General features: G+C 50.8%; 1 protein-coding gene across 15 annotated transcripts in view; it reads left to right on the top strand.

The window, feature by feature from the left end:
• Positions 1-556: 556 nt before the first annotated feature.
• CADPS (calcium dependent secretion activator) overlaps positions 557-20,424 on the top strand; it is a 220,391-nt gene continuing 200,523 nt past the window's right edge. For 4 of the 15 annotated variants that reach the window (XM_080382919.1, XM_080382920.1, XM_080382918.1 and 1 more), the window contains exon 1: positions 563-1,884. In XM_080382919.1, coding sequence (XP_080239045.1) covers positions 1,273-1,884 — 612 coding nt within the window. In that variant the 5' untranslated portion in view covers positions 563-1,272. Of the gene's footprint in view, positions 1,885-20,424 lie in introns of all 15 variants that reach the window. The other 11 variants (XM_080382912.1, XM_080382925.1, XM_080382922.1 and 8 more) reach the window with 5 other exon arrangements.

Raw genomic sequence — 20,424 nt, 5'->3', positions numbered from 1 at the left:
ACCCATTCTCCCCAAAAGCAAAACACACATTTATTAACATGTATAACAGGTGACAGGTATTTTGACACTTACAACAGAAGCACTGCTAATTGAACAGGAAAAAACAAACCTTGAAAACACCCACCCACCACAAATACACATGTATGTGCAAACAAAGCCTCAACCAGATCTGAAAACCACTGAAAATTAAAATATTGGACACAAATGACATCTGCACTGATTCACCCCTCAGAGCTGCTCCTGAAGCCCTCAGCTCGCTCCAGATAATCTGCAAAGTAGAATACCATGCTATCGTTACACGTGTCATAATTAGTGACTTGGGCGAAATATTTATTAGCAGTATCACTTCCCAGTGAAGATTTTCAGTGGCACCAAGGGCAAGAAGGGGCGTTTGATGGGAAGCAAACGTGTAGAGACTCACAAGTGTGCAGCGGTTCCTGTGGCTCACATGGCTGTGGGGACACAGCAGTGGCTGTGTGGGCCTGTGGGGACACCAATGACCTAGAGGTGGCTGTGGAGGGACACCGAGGGTACAGTGGTGTTTTGGGGGGCCTGTGGGGACACCAATGACCTAGAGGTGGCTGTGGAGGGACACCGAGGGTACAGTGGTGTTTTGGGGGGGCTGTGGGGACACCAAGGGCCCAGCACTGTCTGTGGGGGGCCGTGGGGATGCCAAGGACAGTAGTGTCTGTAGGGACATGAGGACATAGTGGTGCCTGTGTGAGCCTGTGGGGACCCCGAGGACACAGTGGCGGCTGTGTGGGGCTGTGGGGACACTGAGGACAGCAGTGTCTTGAGGGACAGTGGTGTTTGTGGGGTACTGTGGGGACACCAAGGGCCAAGCACTGTCTGTGGGGGGCCATGAGGATACTGAGGACAGCAGTGTCTGTGGGGACACAAGGACACAGCAGTGTCTGTGTGAGGCTGTGGAAACACTGAGGACACAGTGGTGGCTGTGGGGACACACCCGAGGACCCAGAGGTGGCTGTGGGGACACTGGGGACCCAGCGGTGTCTGTGGGGGGCCGTGGGGACACCATGGACAGCGGTGTCTGTGCGGAGCCGTGGGGACAGTGGGGACCCCGCGGTGTCTGTGCGGGGCTGTGGGGACCCCGGGGACAGCGGTGTCCGTGGGGGGCCGCGGGGACACGGAGGGCAGCGCGGTGCGCGGGGACAGCACAGCCGCCCGCCGGCCCGGCACCCCGCGGCCCGCCCGAGGCGACGGCCATGGCGGCGCCCCTTGGCGGCCGCGCCCCGGCGGCGCGCAGCGGGCATGCGCGGCGGGGCCGCCCCGCGCTCGCTCCCTCCCTCGCCCCCCGCCGTGCAGCACCGCGGCCAGCGCCCGCGCGCACGGGGCGGGGCGGGGCGGGGGCGCGCGCGGGCGCGGCGGCGAGCGGAGCCGGGGCCGGAGCGGGAGCGGGAGCCGGGCAGAGCCGCGGCACGCCACGCCGAGCGGAGCCAGCGCAGCCCCCAGCCGGCCCGGGCGAGCCCAGCCGCCGCCGCGATGCTGGACCCGTCGTCCAGCGAGGAGGAGTCGGAGGAGCTGGTGGAGGAGGAGAGCGGGAAGGAGCCGCTGGCGCCCGCCGCGGCGCGGCTCTCGCCCAGCCGCCCCGGCGAGGGCCCGGGCGGCGGCGGCGGCGGCGGAGCCGGCAGCGGCGGCGGCGGCGGGGGGCTGCAGCCGGGTGGGCGCGGCGGCGGCGCTGCGCGGCCCGCCAGCCCCAGCCCCTCGGTGGCCAGCGAGAAGGAGAAGGACGAGCTGGAACGGCTGCAGCGGGAGGAGGAGGAGAGGAAGAGGAAGCTGCAGCTCTACGTCTTCGTCATGCGCTGCATCGCCTACCCCTTCAACGCCAAGCAGCCCACCGACATGGCCCGCCGGCAGCAGAAGGTATCGCGCACGGGCTGCCCGCCCGGCCAGGCCCGGCCTCCCCCGGCAGCTCCCTCACCGTCCCCTGCCCGCTGCCTGCCCGCCCCTCGGCAGCCACCTTCCTGTCCCCTGCCCGCTCCCCTCGGTGCCCCCTGCCCCCCTGCGCGCTCCCCCGGGTGCCCTCCCGCCTGCCCCGCTGCCCCTGTCCCGCTCCCCGGCAGCCCCACACCGGCGCTCCCCAGGCCCGCGGCCGCCCGGGCACCCCAAGGGCAGTCCCGGCACAGGGCACCTTGGGCCCGCGCAGGTGGGGGTTGCTCCAGCAGCTCCAGCCCCGGCCGTGGGGAAGCCCCCTTGCCACCCCTCCCCGCTGCTCCCCACCGTGGTCTCCTGCACGGAGCCGGCACGCTGGCATATGGCATTGCTCCCAGTTACGCAACATCAGGACTCGGGAAGTTTGGGATGTTGGCCATCTAAAGGTTGTCGAGAGGAGAGAAATGGGTTATGTTGCTGGAAAACACCAGGCACGTGCCCTTGCCTCCTGCAAAGGGACTGTGCAACTCTGTGCTTGCTGCAAAGTTTGCTTAACTGGGAGCGCTGGCACTGACTTGGGGAGTTGCTGAGTCTCATTTCAACTTCTTGCAAGTGTTTCTGCACGGCGAGCTCCCTGATGCCGGCTTCCCAACAAAATGTGGCAGCAGAGCTTGGTGGTGAAGTCACAGCCACAGTCCCGACTCTTCCTCCCCGAGCGCACCGTGGCGGCAGGGCAGACGCTGGCCAGGAACACCTTCACCTGGGCTCCCCATCCGCAGGAGCCCTCCTGAAGCTCATCTCTCTGCTGAGGCACAAGCTCATGGGCCAGGGCACAAATTCAGTTTCCCCGGGATAGGGACACAGGTGCCTTTCAGTCAAATGCAGCCAACTTTTTCCCTGTGGCAGCTAGAGTTAGATCTGTGATGGGATGTAGCGCTCTGCAATGGCTGGTCGAGGTTTTTTTTTTCTCTCTGTGCTTTCAGTTGAGTTTCTTAGACTGCAGTTTTAGCCTTGATACTGTTCTGTGTTCACAAATGACCTTTACAAATCAGGCAGACTCCTGGATGTATTGATGCAAACGACATTCAGTTCTGTTACACCACAGGACTATTATTAGTCATTGCAACATACGGAGGTAGGAAAGTGTACCCGTACTGCATGTAGTTTAAAGGCAATATAGGACAATCTGGTGTTGCTGGAAGGTTGAATGATCTGCTTTTGTTTGCTGAGCAAAGTGTATAGCTGAAAATACAGCTAGGTTTCATATTTTATTTTAATTTTGCCTATAACCCTTTTTAATAGATTGTGGATTTTCAAAGTCTGCTTGGTTTTTGTTTCCTGTGCAACTTCTTGATGTTTGAAAAAGATGATGGAATTTAAGTAATCGCTGGTTATGTGGAAACTAAAACAAACAAACAAGCCCTGCAACTGTTTCTCATGTAAACACGAACTGAGATCGAAAAGCAGTTTTTTTCCAAAGGAGCAGGCAGTGTTTTAGTGGTCCGGAGAAGAGTAGCTAGGAAGAAGGGTGACTCATAGTCCCTGAATCAAGATACTGTGCTGTGAAGGGATAGAAAGAGGGGAAGGAAAGAGAAAAGGGGGGAATGAACTGCAAGTGAAACAAAGAAATGGGGAGCAATGAGAGAAATTATAAACCGGCAGCAATACTTGAGTGAATGGGGAAGTTACACAGGATCTTAGGAGGAAATCCATCTCTGTGACATGAATAACATAGGGAAATGCATCTGGCTTATTTATACAAATAGCTAAAATAGGTGTGTCTCGGGGGCTGACCATTTCCCCTCAAACTTAGCAGTGAGATGGAATTGGGAAAGCTAAATTCAACTTGACAACACATGTCAATTTGAATTTTCCCTTCTAAAGGTGAAGTCGTGCTGGGTTTTCATCTTCTGTATATCCCTATATTCAGTTGTCATGCTGGGAGGAAATCCTTGCCCTTTTTCCTTAGTCAAGACTCCTATTAAAGTCAAAGGACTGCTGGAGCCTGGACTCTGTTGTTTCACTTCATGTGTTCCTCTGCTTTCTCGCGCATCCCTCTGGGAAAGCCCACCCTTCCTTCTGTGGCTTTAGGGGGATCAGAGGGTGAAGGTGTGGGACTCGTTCCCTCTTGGGCACCAAGCTTCTCTCATGGCGGCTCTGCCAGGCTGGATGGTCTCTGTGAGGACTTTGTCTGCTGGTGGGCCTTTGGCAACGATGGAAATACCAGATGTTTCAAGACTCACCAGGGTGGAGCAAATACATTTTGCTCCTCGGGGGAAAGCTGGGAGAAAACCAGGAAGCTGTTGCCTCAGTTTCCTCATTAGCAGAGGAGGGATAGTCCAATTCCTTCTCCATGTGCCATTTGCCTCTCCACCCTCACAGCCTGCCATTTGGAAGGGTTTCATCCTGGGAGAAACGGCAAGCAGAAGCCCCCACACTAGGGCGCAGGGCCACGGTGAGGCTGGGGAGGGAGACGCTTGATCCACTGCCTGTGTGGGCACCCTGGAGATGTGAGGACCTGACCCTGTCCGATGCCCGCTGTGGTTGCTGCCCTCGGGCAGGACACCTGGGAGCCCTGCTGGGCTCTGCCAGGGCTGGGGACCGGCCAGGATTCGTGCAGGGCTGCTCAGACCCCACGCCTGCATCGGCGAGGTGCTGAGCAGCCACGGCAGAGGTGTTCTGGCAGGGCTGTGCAGTGGTGAGGGCGAGTGGCCTGTCCCCAGCCCTGCTCGGCAGGTCCTGCCTGGTGCTGGAAGGAGGAGGAGGAGGTCTGGCTTCACCTCGCCCACAGCTCTCCCCTGTAGCACGGGAAGGTGCTGCCAGCCCCGAGCACAGCCCAAGCAGGGTGACCAGGCTTTGCAGGTGAGGTGGCAAGGCGGTCGCCCTGCAGAGCAGTTGCCTGACTGGGCTACCTGCTAAGAGCCAGCCCATCTCCATGGGAGAGCCACAGGGCCTGAGATGGGCTGCGCTGCATACAGCCCCTGCCAAGCTCCCAGAGCCCAGGTGGTTTCTGTAGCTTCATCATCTTCTTTGCAGTTTTCCCAGAAAAGAAAGCAATTGGGTTTGTTACAGTTGCAGCACTGAAGTTCTTGCCTGGGCTGAAGATGCCCGCAGTACCTCCCCTGAGGCGTGTAATCCTCCCTCCTTGATCCTACAGCGCTGCTCTATCAGAGCTGGCCGGTACCCTGCGCCCCAGGGGCTGCATGTTATGGCAGTGTAATGCACAGGCACCGCGGGTACCGGTTATGTAGCAGCACGCCTGTGTGTAGTGCTCAGGAGCTGGAAAATGCAGCCTGTTGTTCTGCAGCGCTCGTGAACCGCCTTGGAATAAAGGGAAGTGTGTACTTAAGGTACTGTTGCCACAGAAAGACAATTACATGTGGTTTGAGGAATTGTATATGAGAGAGGAGAGAGCAGTGGAAATGTGTGAATGGCTGGCATAGCTGGGTATATACTGTATGTGGGCATGACAGCATTGCTTGTTTACACCGGTAACAAACTATTTCAGATTTCAAGTTGAATTCAAGCAAATGTCACTCAGATGGTATTTTTCTGATCCTGATGCCCCAGAAATTTCAGCAGCAGAGTGAAAATTGGTTTTTAGATTAGTGTGTTCAAGCCTACACCTCTGCTTCAAGTTTATCTTGATGTTTGTAGTAAGGCTTTACTTGAGTAACTGCACATCTGTGATGTCTACCTGCAAGTTCTTTTATCTACACCTTACTAGCATTGTTTCCTATGGAGGGGGGTGGGTGGGAAAAGGCTTATTAGAACCTGCTCGTGCTGTCTTACTTTCCCCTTAAATTTCTTTTTAAGCTGCCACTGAATTCCAGGCACATTTGACAGGCAGACAGTGATCTGCAAGATACTCATCCCTTAAAAGGTTGGTGAAAATAGGGACATCTGTATTTATTGCCTATCACAGGTGGGAGGAAGGTGGCAGTGTGTGGACAGCCCTTACTAGACACTGGGGAATCTGAGCAAGATTCTGGATGTGTGACCTGGGGGAAAAAGCTCCCATCAGAGTTTACACTTTGCCAGATGCTGAAGGCTCCAGCCTCACGATGCAGCTCAGGAGGAAAGCAGCTTTGCCAGCTCTGTTGCTCTCAGAACAATGTGTTTTATTACCGCAGATGGCACTTAGCTTGGTAATTGCTTGCCCAGGATGTATTTAGTCTTTTCTCTAGCTCACGCTGACTTGTTGGAAGTAGAGTTGAGACAACTGGCTATGCCCTGTGTCTCTCCCTGCTTGATCCCAACTGTCTGAAGCCTTTGGGAGGAGAGCTCAGCTGGAAGCCTGGGGAAGTCAGGCAACGTGTATGTCTCTGTAGTGATGCAGACCAGGCACCCTTGAATGTGGGCTATACCTCTTGCTAAGTACCTCCAAAGTACAGCAGCCAAAAGGCACAGCACAACCCAGGAATAGGCATTTGCTCATTCAAAATAGTATAAACTGGGAGATCATCTCCAGATTATCACCAGCCCCTTGAAAACACTCGTTAGGAAAGGGGCAGCAGGAAGAATTTATTAAGAGTTAAAATGTGAGAGCATGTTAGGTCAGGCATTGCTGCAGTTGTGATTGTCATCACCTGTTTTCCTCCCCGCAGAACGAGGGAGCAGGCAGGCAGCATGTGGGAGAGTAAATCAGTTCCCAGCGGGATAAATGTGGGATGAAAAAAAGTTCCAGCTTAGCTGCAGATTACTGGAGCTACTCCTGGGAGAAGTGCCTTGTGATTTGGGTCCTTGTGTAAGCCTGCGGGATGACGTCAGGTGCATTAACAAAATTCTCGGTCAAATTCAGCAAAGCGCTTAAGCTTGTGCTTTGCTGAATGATGATTGATTTAAGCACAGTGCTTAATGCAGAACAGGTGTGAAGGATCAGAAACCTGGTTAAATCAGTTACGATGCATCTTAAATTATCAAATTTCTGCTGTTTTGGCATGCATGCAGATGCTACAACAGTTAGGAACATATAGTAAAGCTAGTGCAGCCTTCCAAATAACCACATACTTCTTCCCTATCATGGGTTGGGTTGTTACTCTCGCACAATATTTACACAGGTTCTCTCTTAAAACCACCAACACATCATTCTTCTGGGACAGACCATGACTCAGGTGGTGTTGGGACTTGTTTTAGCAGCCTCCTGCTGGAGGAACTGTGATTTTTATGGTCAGGTTCTGCTTTGCTGGCCTCAAGAAACCCTTGGAGGTGTGGTTTTCTCAGCTCTGCAGGAGAGGAGAGGTAAAGATGAAGCTCTGCTTATTTTCTGCCTGTTCCTCGGTTGCTCTCTAGTGCTGTTTGAGGAGATGGAAGCTCCAGGCAGGTCTCAGACATCACCTGGACCTGGTGCAAGATAGTTATCAGTGCTATGCCCGTAAAAACCTGGAAGAGTAGTTAGGGGCTGCTTTTGCCACTTAGCTGGCTCAGTGTGGGCATAGGCCATGCCACCATCAAATGAGGCTAGGGCTGTCCCCGGGTCAGCACCACGCTAACCCCGAAGTGAAGATGAGCCTGCCTGCATTTCACTGCTGCTTAGAGAGCGCTGCGGTGGGGAAGGTGGTCTGGCACATCTGAGATGCGGTGTTCCTTGGCAGTGTGGAGTGCAGAGTGTGGCTGTTGTGCTCAGATTGTCTGGAATCTTCAGAAAATGGTTATTTTTCAGTTAAAACACTTATAATTTATTTTGCCAGTGCCTTATCTTAATTTAATTCCAGCAGATATTAAATATTTGTCATACTTTGTCTATTTATATACTTGCAGCTTATTGGATTGGGAAGCAGGTAATTAAATAGGCTGTGATCTTGGTCTTCGGCTGTTGTAAAACTTTGCGTTTCCTGATCCATAGCCTGATGATTCAATTATTGTGGGTGGCACCTCTCAGGCCAGAGATGTTGTGAACTAAGAGTGGAGAAGACTTAGCAGATCGTGCAGCTCCAACCCGTGCTAAAGCTCGTCATTTCCAAAAGGTATTATTTATGGCTTTGCTTTGCGTAGTCTAGATGCTTTCCCCGAAGCACTTTGCCTTTTGCACAACTTGTAATTCCTTCTGCTGAATGATGAGTCACTCATTCTCCATTCACCTAAGAGGGAAGCGGTCAGCAAGTAATTTCCCTATGTAATTTTTTGTTAGCTGGAGAAGTATTTAATTTGTAGTGTGATTTAGCAGTAGGAACCCAGCCATCACAACACTGCTACTAGCAGCGTATGTATACAACCCCCTTACAGCTACTGCCAATGCTTTAGTCCAAGGGAGTACAAGGTAAATATCCTATTTCTATTTAATTATGTAAACCTGATTAATATGTTAAGACCAATCAATACAGCATATATAATCAAGAGCCGTTGCTTGGTTTGTGTTGATGTGAATTCATCTAGTGGCTTCAGCAGCACCAGGGTTTCACCCACAAAGTAATTTCTAGGAAACATATATTTTAGTGTGTCTTTAAAAACTAAGCCTAATTAAAAGAGTAAAGTTCCCTTAAAACAGCCTGTGAGGGGACCTTCCGTGGTGGTGAGTAGATCCTCTCCGTCTGTTGCCCAGGAGGATGAGTGGCTCCTCAAAGGTCTTCCCTTCCTGGAAGACGGAGCTGGGTGAGGTGCAAGGGAAGGGGTGACACCTCGGTCCCCAGCTCTGAGAGGGTGTGGTGCAGGCACAGGAGGACAAGCAGAGTTTGTCTCCTTGCCTTGACCACTCCACGCAGCAGGTGGTACCACTGGCTCCCAGTGGGTCAGAATTGGACCATCCTTCTTGCAGGGCATGCTTTTTGGTCCAGCAGCAGGGTTCAGCTCTGTCTTTTTTAAGGTAGGAGAGGGGAAACGCAGGTTCCTGGGGAAAATCCCTGTGTTTTTACCTTGTAGTTACTGAAAAAAATACATGGAGCATCCTAATGTGGTGCCAGTTTTGGAAGAAGTTATTTGTGGGTACAGGATAGTTGGGGTGCTTTGACTGGTTTTTCTTCTGGATTGGGTGGGCATCATTCTTAAAATTGGACATAAGGGGAGTCACTGTTTGATGTGAATGTGTGAAATTGTTGTTTGAATAGGTGCTTTTAGTGATAATATTTGGTATTGTTAGTCAGTGATTCAAGCTGAAAGTCAGACGTTTTCTAGAATTTAAACACCTGAGTCAAAATGTCATGTGAATGTTTATTCAGCTTGGGGTAAGTGATGCTGTGTTTGTAGTTGTCATAGTTCAAAACCTGTCTGTCTGCCTCAGTAAGGTTGGGAGCTTGGGCTTCTAGGAGTGCAAGGTATATAATGACCCTTGTGAGGGCACATTAGTACAGGACACCTCCAGCCTGGAGGGGCTGGAAAACTGCCCTGGCACACAACTTGGTGGCTTGGGCCATACAACTCAATGACTTGACCCATGTGCTTCAGGACAGTTGTGTGAGCGCAACCATTCAAGTTCTGAGTGTCTACCCATACCCAAATGTTAGTGTTTGATGAAGAAACCTAGAAATGAAATTAGATTTAATCATCTTTTTCCTAGCCCAAAGCCTGGATATTTTTTTTTTTTTCATGATGGTGCTGCAGTGTTTAGGGACTGGAGATGTGGTGTGCAGATCTTGAAGGATCTGTACCACTGACTTTGGTAGGACTCGGAGCTGATGCCACAGTGCATTTGTACAAATACCCTGGCAAACAGGGCTGCCCGCTAAATAGTCCGGCAGTAGCCTTTCGTATCTTTTGTGCTAAATGATGTTCATCCAAGGATGGGGTGCTCTTTGTCTTCAGAATATAAGGACACAGTCTTCAGGTCTAGCTTTGTCTGTAGATCTCATTTCTACCTCACGCTACTTTTTTGGGTGGGATTTAGATTCACTCTTAATGATTTAGGATGAGCACTGGGTATGAACTGAATCTGATAGTGACCTTGTCCCCTCAAGACTTTCATCTGCTGTCTGTATTCAGCCAGGGGAAGGATGCTGCGGGGGGAAAAAACCTCAAATAAACTTTTTGGCAGTGGGGGGGAAAAAAGCACTTGTTTTGGATGTCGTTGTTGCCTAATATACTTCTACAGGCAAAAGAAGCCCTGCACCCAGAGCAGCACCGTGATGTGCAGAGTCTCAGCTCAGTCCCTCAGAGCAGGGCTTGAAGTGGGTGGTTTGGCTCCCAGTTGCCTGTCTGGTGCAGGCGAGGAAAGTAATAGGAAGGAAAGGCTATTTTCCAGGCTCACACCATGAGGAACTACTGATAGAAGCAGCTGTTGGTTAAGACATTTCTTACTGAAAGTCTCACATGCTGCCTTGTGAAGAGCATCAGCAGTGTCTGCTCTAGCATCTGAATTTGATCCCAAGCACCTGCTGAGCTGGAGAGGATGGCACTGGGAGTTTGCAGATCCTGTAAGTTTGTAGTAACCACTGATGTCTATTAGTTGCAACGTGTTTGCAATCGATGAGGTGTACAGGGTACGCCATCTCCTGTAGGAAGTGATTCTCCCTTCCCTGAGGAGTTTATCATGTTACCAGTCCAGATGATGCTAAGTCAGCATTGCCCTGAGATAACAGAAGGCTGTGTGTTGAGGTGCAGGATTTTACCAGGCAGCCACAGCCACACGTTGGGCTGCTTAAGACTGTAAAATCTTGTACCCCAACACACAACCTTCCCCACGGCCATATCACAACGGAGCAGCCTCTTGCTTTCCTTGGAGCTTGGAGAAGGGTGGTGGTTTGCCTCTTTCAGGAGGGATGTGGGTGTGTGTGCACAAGGGTCATTTTGGAGCCTGGGGAGTCACAGATGATGCACAGGTTCCTGTCTGGGAACAGCAGGACAAGCTGCCTGGCTGGTGGCACTCTGATGTGATAAAGGGAATTGGGTCTGATATTTGGCTGTCAGAAGGAACGTAAACCAATGCTTCTAAATACAGTACCACGCTCACTGGAGTGAGATATGATGGTAGTTCAGTAGAGAGTTTGATTGGGGTCAAAAATGTATTGTTTTCTTCCTATATAGAAGGCATTTTTCTGTATGTATCACCACTGTCTGTTGTACCACCCATCTCATTTCCAGGTGGTGCTTTGCTTGGAAACAAACTCTTATTCCAAGGAGAGATTCAAGGGAGCCTTAAACCCATAATACTGCAAAGATGCTTTGGGAAGAGGTTTCTGGGCTCACTGTGGTGGACCTTGGCACGTGGCTGGTGCAGGTGGCTGTGGAAGGGAGAAGCTCCTCCATGAACAGCCAGCCAGATGCAGCCCGTGTGCTACTTGTTGCTCCCCTCAGATGTCCCTGTCTGATGGGCGGGGGCCGGGAAAGAGAGCGGATTCGGGCATTAAGTTTTAGGCATAGAAAATACTAGATGATTTGGGAGCAATGAAGTGAAGCTGTTCAGAAGTTCTGTCGGGACTGCTGGTGGTGCTGGCAGGGACTAGCTTTTGCAAGACGAGGGTTTCACTTTGCCTGGCGTGCTATGGGGAGGGTCAGCTGCTCTCACACCTCAGCAGCAGAGGGTTTAGGCAGCTGGAAGGTGATGCAGGCATCACACAAGCAGAATATCTGGCAAAAGGCAAATTTTCCTAAAATGCCAAATATCCTTTCCTGGTACAGCAAGAGGGCACAAATGCTTTACATGTTGCACGTGCCAAGTTTGCTTTTATAGTCTACACCCCTAGATTTCCCCTCCCTCTGAGCAGACTTCTCCCACCCTTCTTGCAACCAGAGATGACAGACTCATTGCTGTCTCGGAAGGAAGCTAATGGAGTGACGCAGCAGGAGCCGGCTGCTTTGCTACCTGCATGGTGACAGTGCAAGGATGAAAGAAGGACACAGCCAGCACTTCTTCAGCCACGGGCAAGGCTGCGTGACCCTCCAGTGGTGCATGTTGCAAAAACCAGCACTGTGCCTCCCACCCCCGGCACCGCAGACCACCCTCTGCCAGCAAGACCTCAGGCAGAAGCCATCTGCTGCTGTTATCTGGGGATGTGCAGCTGTCTGGGCTGCACGGGGTTGTTTTTTGGTGCATAGCCAGGAGCTAGCTGGAGTTAGGACTGCAGAGACTTTGTGTGTGCTCAGTCATTCGTGAGGGCAGAGCAGCTCCCATGTGTGAATTGATGCCAATGCTCTGCGGTGGGAAGGAACAGGGAGCTGGGAAGGACACCAGGCCTGGCCAAGGGAGTTTGGAGCTGTGAAGTGACAGCTTTGCTCCATCCCTTTCTAGAGCCTTTGGTGCTTCAGTCTGAAAATTTTCCTCCTCCAGAAGGAGACGGGGCAGGGGGGAGGGATTGCTTACAGCTCCCAGGGGTGGCTGCATTTTCCATCTCCTATTTACTCTGCAGAAGGCTTGGCTGGAGGTGAATAGGACTTTTTCTACCCTCTAGCTGTCTCAAGATAGAACTGATGTCCTCAAAAAAGAAAACTTGAGTTGATCGTGCACTGTTGGTTTACATTGGTCAGGGATCTGCCTGGTGCAGTTTCTGCTTGTTGGTGGGTTCCCTGAACTTCAGTGGTACCATCTGCTCTTAAAGATGTTGGTTGCAATGCTGCAAAGACTCTGTCCCTACCTTTGCCTGGGGTCTTGTGGGTTTTATCTGCTCTGCGGGCTCCTTCTTCCCCAAGACCTGTGGTGGCACATTGCCTCAGAGCCTGAGCTGTGCGCCTAGCAAAGGAGAGGACCTTGTGGCAGTCAGTGCACTTGCTCCAGCCTGGCTGGTGTAGGGAGGGAAGCCTGGGCAGGGAATGGCATCAGAAAACTTGTTCTTTAAACAGTGAGCCAGCTGCTTGCACTGGCTGCTGTGAGCCTGTATGGCCCAGACTTGGGCATCCCTCCAGGGTGTACCTTAGCACAGGGGAGGGGGTTATGTGTCTGTGGAGCACAGCGAGCTGCTTAGTTGCTGTTGAATGCTGTTGCAAGTGCATGTGTGCACATGCTTGTGCAAGGGTTATGAGCTGAGCAGGGCAGGATCTCTGTGGGTGCTGGAGAGCCGTGTGGTTAGCCCGTTTCTCCATCAGTAGTGGCAGCCACTCAGCTGCCCAGACTCTAGTGTTGTACATGTTGCTGGCTAGTAGAAAATGGATGTTTCTTTCTAAGGCTATTTTGCATCTCTACTGCTGAACTTCTGTTTGGAGTTCCTCAAGCTCAGACCTCTGAAGTCTTTATTGCAAAGCTCCTGCTTGGTACATACTTCATGCAGAAGGACGTGTGTGATAGAAATTCTTCCTGTAATCTCATCTCCCTGTAAACTCTTATCTCTCAGCTTCTGTCTCGCACCAGAATATTCCTGTCTGCATGGAGAAGTCACCCCAAAAGTGAATCAGATCCTGCTGAGCGGGACAGTCTTCCCACCACCTATTTATAGTGTGTGCAATTACCCTCCATGCATCTCGGAACTCTAATTGCCTTTTTATTGCTGTTTAGCAGTGTGTTAAAGGTTTTTGAATGCTCATGCCTTGTTTTCTCATTAGCTCTATTTATTTCTCCTTTGGCTCTCTTCCTCAACCTCATCAAATTTAGCATCTTCCTGCCTTTGGCACCTTGGGCAGTTTTGCCACTTCTTACTTCTCCTGTGTCCTTTCTCGTGTTGCTGTTCCACATGCTTTGTGTTTCCCAGTCTTGCTCTGCTGTGTTCTTGGGGCCCCTCTCCTGAAAGGGGCTCTGTGCCTGTTGTGATGCCCTGCCAACGATCTCTTTGCTGGGCAGAGTGGCTCGGCCAAGATGCCTCTGTCTCCAAAGGCAGCTGCCTTGCATCAGGCAGGGCTGGTTAGCGAGGGGAGGCTGCCCAGGCAGTTAGGGGCAGGTACACAATCTGGGAACGGGGAGCTCTGGTCAAGAGTCTGGAAGGAAGCTGGTCATAGGGACTGGGAGCTGGTAAGCAAGGTGGGAGGCAGGCGCTGTGGCCTGAGGTCCCCTGCATGGGTTTGTTTTCCCAGGGTGGCCCAGGAGCTGCTGTATTGCCAGAGGTGCCCAGGTGGCACGGCTCCTCTCTAAAGCCGCAGTGTGTTGGGCTGTGGGCATGTACAACTGGTGTCACTGGGACTGCTTTTTTAATGCTTCGTGCATGACCTGTACCTGTTTTCACCTGATGGCCGTGACATCAGCTTTGTACTTGTGCAGCGCCTGGTGCTCTGGGTGGATAACTGGGAGCAAGCAGTAGCCTGGGTTTGTCTCTCACAGTCTCTGAGTGCAAAGTCCTTTTCAATGTTATTTGCTTTATGTTTTAGCCTTGTTGTGTGGCATTTCCATAGCTTGAATTAATTTAATTATCCCCTGAGGTGCTTGCTTGCTCAGTTGTCCAGGACTTTATTGCCCTCCTCTTGTGTATTGAGGAGCCCACACAACTCTGAATCATCAGTAAATGTAATCACAGTGCTTGATGCTTGTTCTTCCAAGTCGATGATATATACAATAAATGAAACCGGTCTCAATACAGATCTGTGCCTCCCCTTGCAGCACCTGTTATATTCCAAAACACTTCCTCGCTGCGTACAGCCCCGCCACTCAATCCTAACAGCATCTGTATTGACTGGAGAGATTAATATTTTATGTAAAATTGTATCAAAAGCTTTCTCACCCTATAGGTAATTTACAGCCAGCGCTTACTGTCAGCAACCTTAGCACATTTGCTAAGCGTGGTGTCAGCTCAGTGAGGACCTGGTGACCAGGCTGAGTTAAGTCACCTGCGGTGCTGTACAGGTCACAGCTCGGGGCAGGTGAGTGCATGGTGCTGCCAGCCTGCATCCCAGCCTGCATCCCCGCCTGCATCCCTGCCTGCATCCCCACCTGCAGCCGGTGTTTGCAGGTGGCCTGGTGATGCCTGCAATGTGGGCTGTGCAGCGCTGCCCTAGGGCTGGCATCCTCACCCACAGGCACCAGCCAAGTGCGGGGGTTCACTAGTCAAAGAGAAAATTATTGAACTGAAACAGGGACCGGAGCTCCCTGGTCTCACTTTGCTGTTTCAGGTTCCTTGTGCTCCCAGGCAAAAGCAGAGTTCCGCAGTCTGGGCACTGGCTGGGGGCTTGGGTTTGGGCTGGCTTGCAGGTTTAGCTCCCTGCTCGTTCCTTCACAAGCTCACACAATTCTCCAGATCTTTCTCAAGCTGCCGTCAGTAAAAAGGTGATGAAAATATTTCTTCATAGAGTGCTGGAAGATGGTGAGAGGTTATGAGGTGCTAATTGCTTAGCATGGGGTGCGTGGGTCCCTGGGAGCGCTGGGACTGGATCTGGTGAGAGCGCCCATGCTGTAGCTCAGCCGCACAGACACTGAGCATCCGTGGGCTGCCCCTTCTGTGACTTGCTTGGAGGACACAGAGCAGCTTCTACAGCTGCTCCCTCTTAGAAGACGACTGTTAAAGGTCTTGCATAATTCATGCTTACAAGTTGTACGCACTTGATGATAAAAGGAGCCGATGTTTAGTTTACACATGTGGGCCTTCGTATAGATCTTAACAACTCTGCACAATAGCTGTGCACCCTTTCCTCCTCTCTGTTTGCTTTTGGGAAGGCGGGCAGCAGGCTGCTCGATGTTTCCATACGTGCGTGGCTTGCCTGCAGCTCGTTCCTCTGTTGTCTCCCGAGCTTGTCATGGGTGTTGCATCCTTCAGGGGGGAGCAGCAGGGAGAATTGCACTGTAATGCAGAAGCAGGACAGGAAAATCTTCAGGCTTATTGCCCCACCGTTCTCTTTCCTTTTCATGCTCTCAAAACCCAATTGCTGTATGAAATGAAGGCAGCCTGGAGTGCTGTGCCTGGTTTTGCATTGCTGGGAGTTTGTGAAGTGAGGCTGTGCTCCAGACCGGTGTTTTCTGGATGCATATGCATGTGCTCTGGTTGCCCTTGCTTAGGGCACTCTTGGTGCAAACCACGGCCTCCACATGTTTGTCCTGTGGTGATGGCTAAGTCTTGCAGGGAGAATCAAAATGGGACTAAGAAGAGATGGGCATTTAAACTACTGTAACAGCTCAGCTGCCCCCTGTTTAAGCCTATATGAGCAGTAGAAGAATAAGACCCTTGATTCTTTCCTATCAGCCAAATGCGTAAGACTCAGTGGCCAGCAAGAGGCAGATGGCTTGCTATTTCTGTGCCCTTTTGTTTGATTGCTGCAGGTCTGGGAGAGAGTTACAGCTGCTCCAGTAGTGTGGCAAATAGTCTCCATTTATCTTGTGGTGTTATGCCTCGACAATGTCAGATGGTCTCTTTACATTTGCGCATATATTCAGACTAAGCAAATCGCAGTGTTTTTTCCATTAAAATTTAATGATGAAAGACGACACTATAAGTGATTTCCTTTCTTTTTTTCTTTAACCAATTGCTTCATTTGCTTATAACCCCCATGCTAATGGTAATAATCTTTCCTTGCTGTGGCTCAGGAGAACAGATGTGCCTTTTGAATTTGTTTTTTTTACCTAGACGGACTCTTCCTGTTTGTTTTTTTTACAGCTGTGAGTACTTGCATTGCAATGCTGTGACCTATATTCAAGGTGAAACGTGATAAATATTTGCTTTGGGGAGGGAGGCACAACCATGTTTTTGAGAAGATTAAGGCCTATCAAGCAGCAACCCTTATTTCAATTAGACATCAAAATGCAAATCACCCAGGCTTCAGAGTACGTCAAGGTGAGAGTAGAAAGGTCTTCAATCCATTCTGAGATTAAGTTGAAATCCTTGTGCGCTTCAGTTGTTCTTGGTCACTTACGCTGACTAGGAATGATGTGGGGGTAAGTCAAAGTTGTGCAAGGAAACCCTTCAATGATATGTTTTGTCACACATTAAAAAGCTTGCTGGCTACATGCAGTGCTTGCTTGCTCAAAGCACTGTCATCCCTCAAACGATAAAAAAAGACTCTGAAAGTTGTGGTTGTAATGACAGCTCCCCTGATTTTAGTGACTTGATTATTATTTCTCTGTTTTTACATGGGGCGTTAGCAGTTAAGTGGTGCCTGAGCCAGGTTGTGGCATGCCTGACACGGAGCCACAGGCTGCACTTTTGGTTTAACATCCCCGCATCACGTCCGGGAGACATGTGGGGGCACAGTCTCCCCCTTGCATTGCCCTGGGGAGCCCCAGCCACTGGAGGTGCAGCAGTCTGTGCCCAGGCTACACAGTGTGAGGCTGCAGGGTGGATGCAAAGGATGTCTTGTGCTCTAAGTGTTCCCATCTGCCTGCTGATGCCACTGGTTTCATGTGTTTTGACCAGGAAAACAGCAAAACCCAGAAAGTTTTTAAGGCTGGCATCACAGAGGTGCATCCTGGTTTGGGCGTCCCAACCAGTAGGGTTTGTCTAGATTGCCTCTTGGTGCTTTTGGTTGAATCAGCTTCTCTTGGGGGGGTGGGGGGGTGGTGGATCTTAAAGACCAGGTTCTCAAATGTTCTTCAAGCAACTTAAAAAAATAAAATGTAGGAGCAGCCCCACCGGGGCTGGTGGCAGCTTTGCTGGATGCCCTGTGCCTTGGGTGGGGTGGTGATGCTAAGCAGGGCCACAGCCAGAATTCACTGAGCATAACAGCATCATTATAGCAGGTGCAGGGGTTTTTCCTACAACACCGGTGCCTTTGGGAGTGACAGTGCCTGGAGCTGAGAGCAGAGTTTGTTAAAGCAGAAAGGAACACGTTAGCCCCAGGACTTTGGGGGCTGTAGAGAAGAATTGGTCACACAGATGCTTGGTGTGGAGCAGATAAGTGCTTTGGAGGCTTTTCTTCCCTTTGCTGGCTTTGAAAGGGTGAATGAGAGAGCTTGGGTGATGTGAAGACTGAAATATTTTCTTACCCTCTGCTTGGAAAGATAAATCACGGTTTTACAAAATGTAAGGTAAATTAAAGATTATGTTTATGCTCTTCATTCTCCTTTTCATATATCTGCTTCTCCTTCTGGCTTCTCAGCAAATATTACTGAAAAAAATTGGGCATGAGAACCAGCAAAAAACAACTTATCCCTGTTGAAACCCTGTGTACAAGGTCGTAGCTGTTTATGTAGCAAGTCTCGCAGGACTTGAAAAATGTCCTTGGTGTCATCTTGTGCAATTTATCAGGGGTGTTTATGGAGTCACAGCGCTACTTTGCACCAGAGATGGCAACCATACGCTATGGTTGTATGTCATGCATCTTTTTGTATGCCCAGCTTGAATATCTAAGATCTGTAGATACAAGGCTCAGAATCTCAATGAAAAAATAGCGAAAATGTGAATTATGGTTGCATGTAGGCTTTGCACTAGAAAAACTGCTGTAGACAGAGGAGCTTTATAAATGGCCCTGTTCCTGGGAGCTGGACCTTGCCTGAAGGGCATTCTCAAGCACCCCATATCACCCCCTTCCCAAGGATGCTGAGCAGCTCCCTTGTGAGTCCCCTGTGGCTGGCAGATCTCCCCTGGCCCCATTGGGGTTGGGGGTGTTTTTGCAAGGCAGATCTGGGCATCACTCTTTGGAGCTTCTGGGAGTCTGAGAGTGAGCCGAGGTGGCTGCAAATGGGGAGGCAGAGGCAAGGGAGCAACCTTCTGCATTGTTCAGGATGCTGCTGAATCACTGTTTACGCTGTTTCTGTACCTGCTGACTCGATGCATGGAAATAGGGTACCTCTATTTTTAGTTCTTACCTTGTACATTCATGCACATGCACGCTGAAACCAGACTTTTTGTGATGGGAGCAGTTTCTTGTCTACATGGGGAAAGTATTTCAGAGCTGTGGCACAGTAATGATTTCCAGTTTCTTCCCTGCCTAAAAACATTTTCATGGGGAGAGAGTGGGGGAGAGCTCTGTGTAGTAGTAAAGTAGTGTGGGATGGACTCAAGTGCCTCGGAGCTGCCTCTCCCATCAGCACCATCCAGCCGTGGTCCTGCCTTGCTGCCTTTCTGGCACCAGAATTGCAGCTGCCAGACTTTATTCCATGTCCTGCTGGCTTCCCTTACCCTCTCCTTTAGAGCTCATTTGGTACCTAAATAGGATTTATCAACTATTGCAGCAGGACAAGAGTGTTTTGGGTTGCTGCTGTCAGTTTTTACTCATCTGTGATTTCCTTTGCCCATCTTGTTGCTCATTGATGCTAGTGGAGCAATATTGAGCTCTATCAGCAGAGGAGCAGGTCCCAAGATGAAACCAGCACATTTGTGTTGGCAGAAGGTGTGTGTTGGCTGTTACCTGCTGCTACAGTTAATTGTGTTGTGAAAACAGGGGCTGCTTTTGCATATGAGCTGGGACATTGAGGTGAGGAAAAGTGGTGACTCGTCAGTGGCGAGGAATCACATTGTTTTCGTTGAGGCCAAGGTCTGGTTTACTTTGTTAATGCTTCCCGGAGCAGGAGTGCTAAAGTGGTTGCTGGTGGAACATTCCAGTGAAAACAAGGCTTTCTCTTCCTAGTTTGAGATTGACAATGACATCTTGGGAAGAGAGGAAATTAAAAGTGCTCTGCTTTTAAATGGCTCTGTCATCCGCATGGCAGCAGCGCTGTGGCACTGTATGTCCTCGGCTGCTGTGACTTCAGAACTTGGCCAGGATTCCCTGGAGCTGATGGGATTCTTTCACTTAGTGATATTATTTAGAAAATGCATTATTCCCTCCCTGGTGTCCTCCTGGTGCACGGGGTGCTGGTCCACCAGAAAGCCTGGGAGTGGGTGCTGTTGCTCAAAGGAGTGAAATGGCACATATGGCAAGGGAAAACTGGTGTGAGTGCTGTGTGTACAGGGAGCGTGAGGAAAGGCTCTCAGGATTCCTGCCTTAAAACCCCTGTGTCCAAAACCTTAATGCCGTATTTGCATCCATAATGTGATGTTCTTCTAATGGTTCTCTCTGGTTTGCCGTCAGGAGAAAGGGGAGACCCTGCTGCTCTTGAGTGCTGGGTGAGGTTTGTTATCAGCCGGTGGGAATCATGGCTCTGACCCCAAGGTCTCTGTAGCTTTGGTTTCTGGAAAGTCTAGTTGCTGAGCTGCCATCTCCCGGCAGATCTCAAGTCCTGAAATGCTTGCAGCGGACCCTGCAGCAAGTAGTCTTGCTTTCCTCACCCAGCTTGTTCAGGGAGCTGACATCCAGAAACTAGTGTTGCCTCCAAATTCAGATCTGTTTATCAAACAACGATTAACCATGCTGAGAGTTAAGGCTGGCCAGAGAGAATGACTTTGTCGTTCTGGTACTCACTCTGGCCCAGCGATGCCTGATGTCTTTTGGCTCCTTTGCTGCCCTTTGTCGTTACTGTGCCTTGGCACCTGCATCCAGGAGAGCACAGCATCCTTGTGAAACCCTCACTGGGTGAGTTCCTCGCCTCTTTTCAGGGATATGAGGAATGAAGCAGTCACTTGCACCACTGCAGAATAGTTTTTTGCCTCTGGAGATGTGCATGAAGCTGCTGCACATTCACTCCTTACTACGTGCGTAGCCCTGGCTCTTTCCCGGTATGAAAAATCCTGCTAAATTGTTTTGAAACTTCACAGCAGAAAAAAGCTCTGTTTCTCATACTCTGTCGTGTTTGCCAGCCCAACTTGTGAGCTGTTTGCCAGAAATGCATGTGCGGGTATAAACACATCGGATTCCTGTGGACTGGTTTTCCACGTGTTTGCAGCTGCCCTGTGGAGGGACATCACCAGTCCGTGCTGGAAGGCTTCCATGGCAAAAGCA

Source organism: Falco punctatus, assembly GCF_963210335.1.
Source record: "Falco punctatus genome assembly, chromosome: 4".
NCBI lineage: Eukaryota > Metazoa > Chordata > Aves > Falconiformes > Falconidae > Falco > Falco punctatus.
Note: the sequence above shows the minus strand (reverse complement) of the source record. Positions and strands in the feature narration are given on the sequence as shown.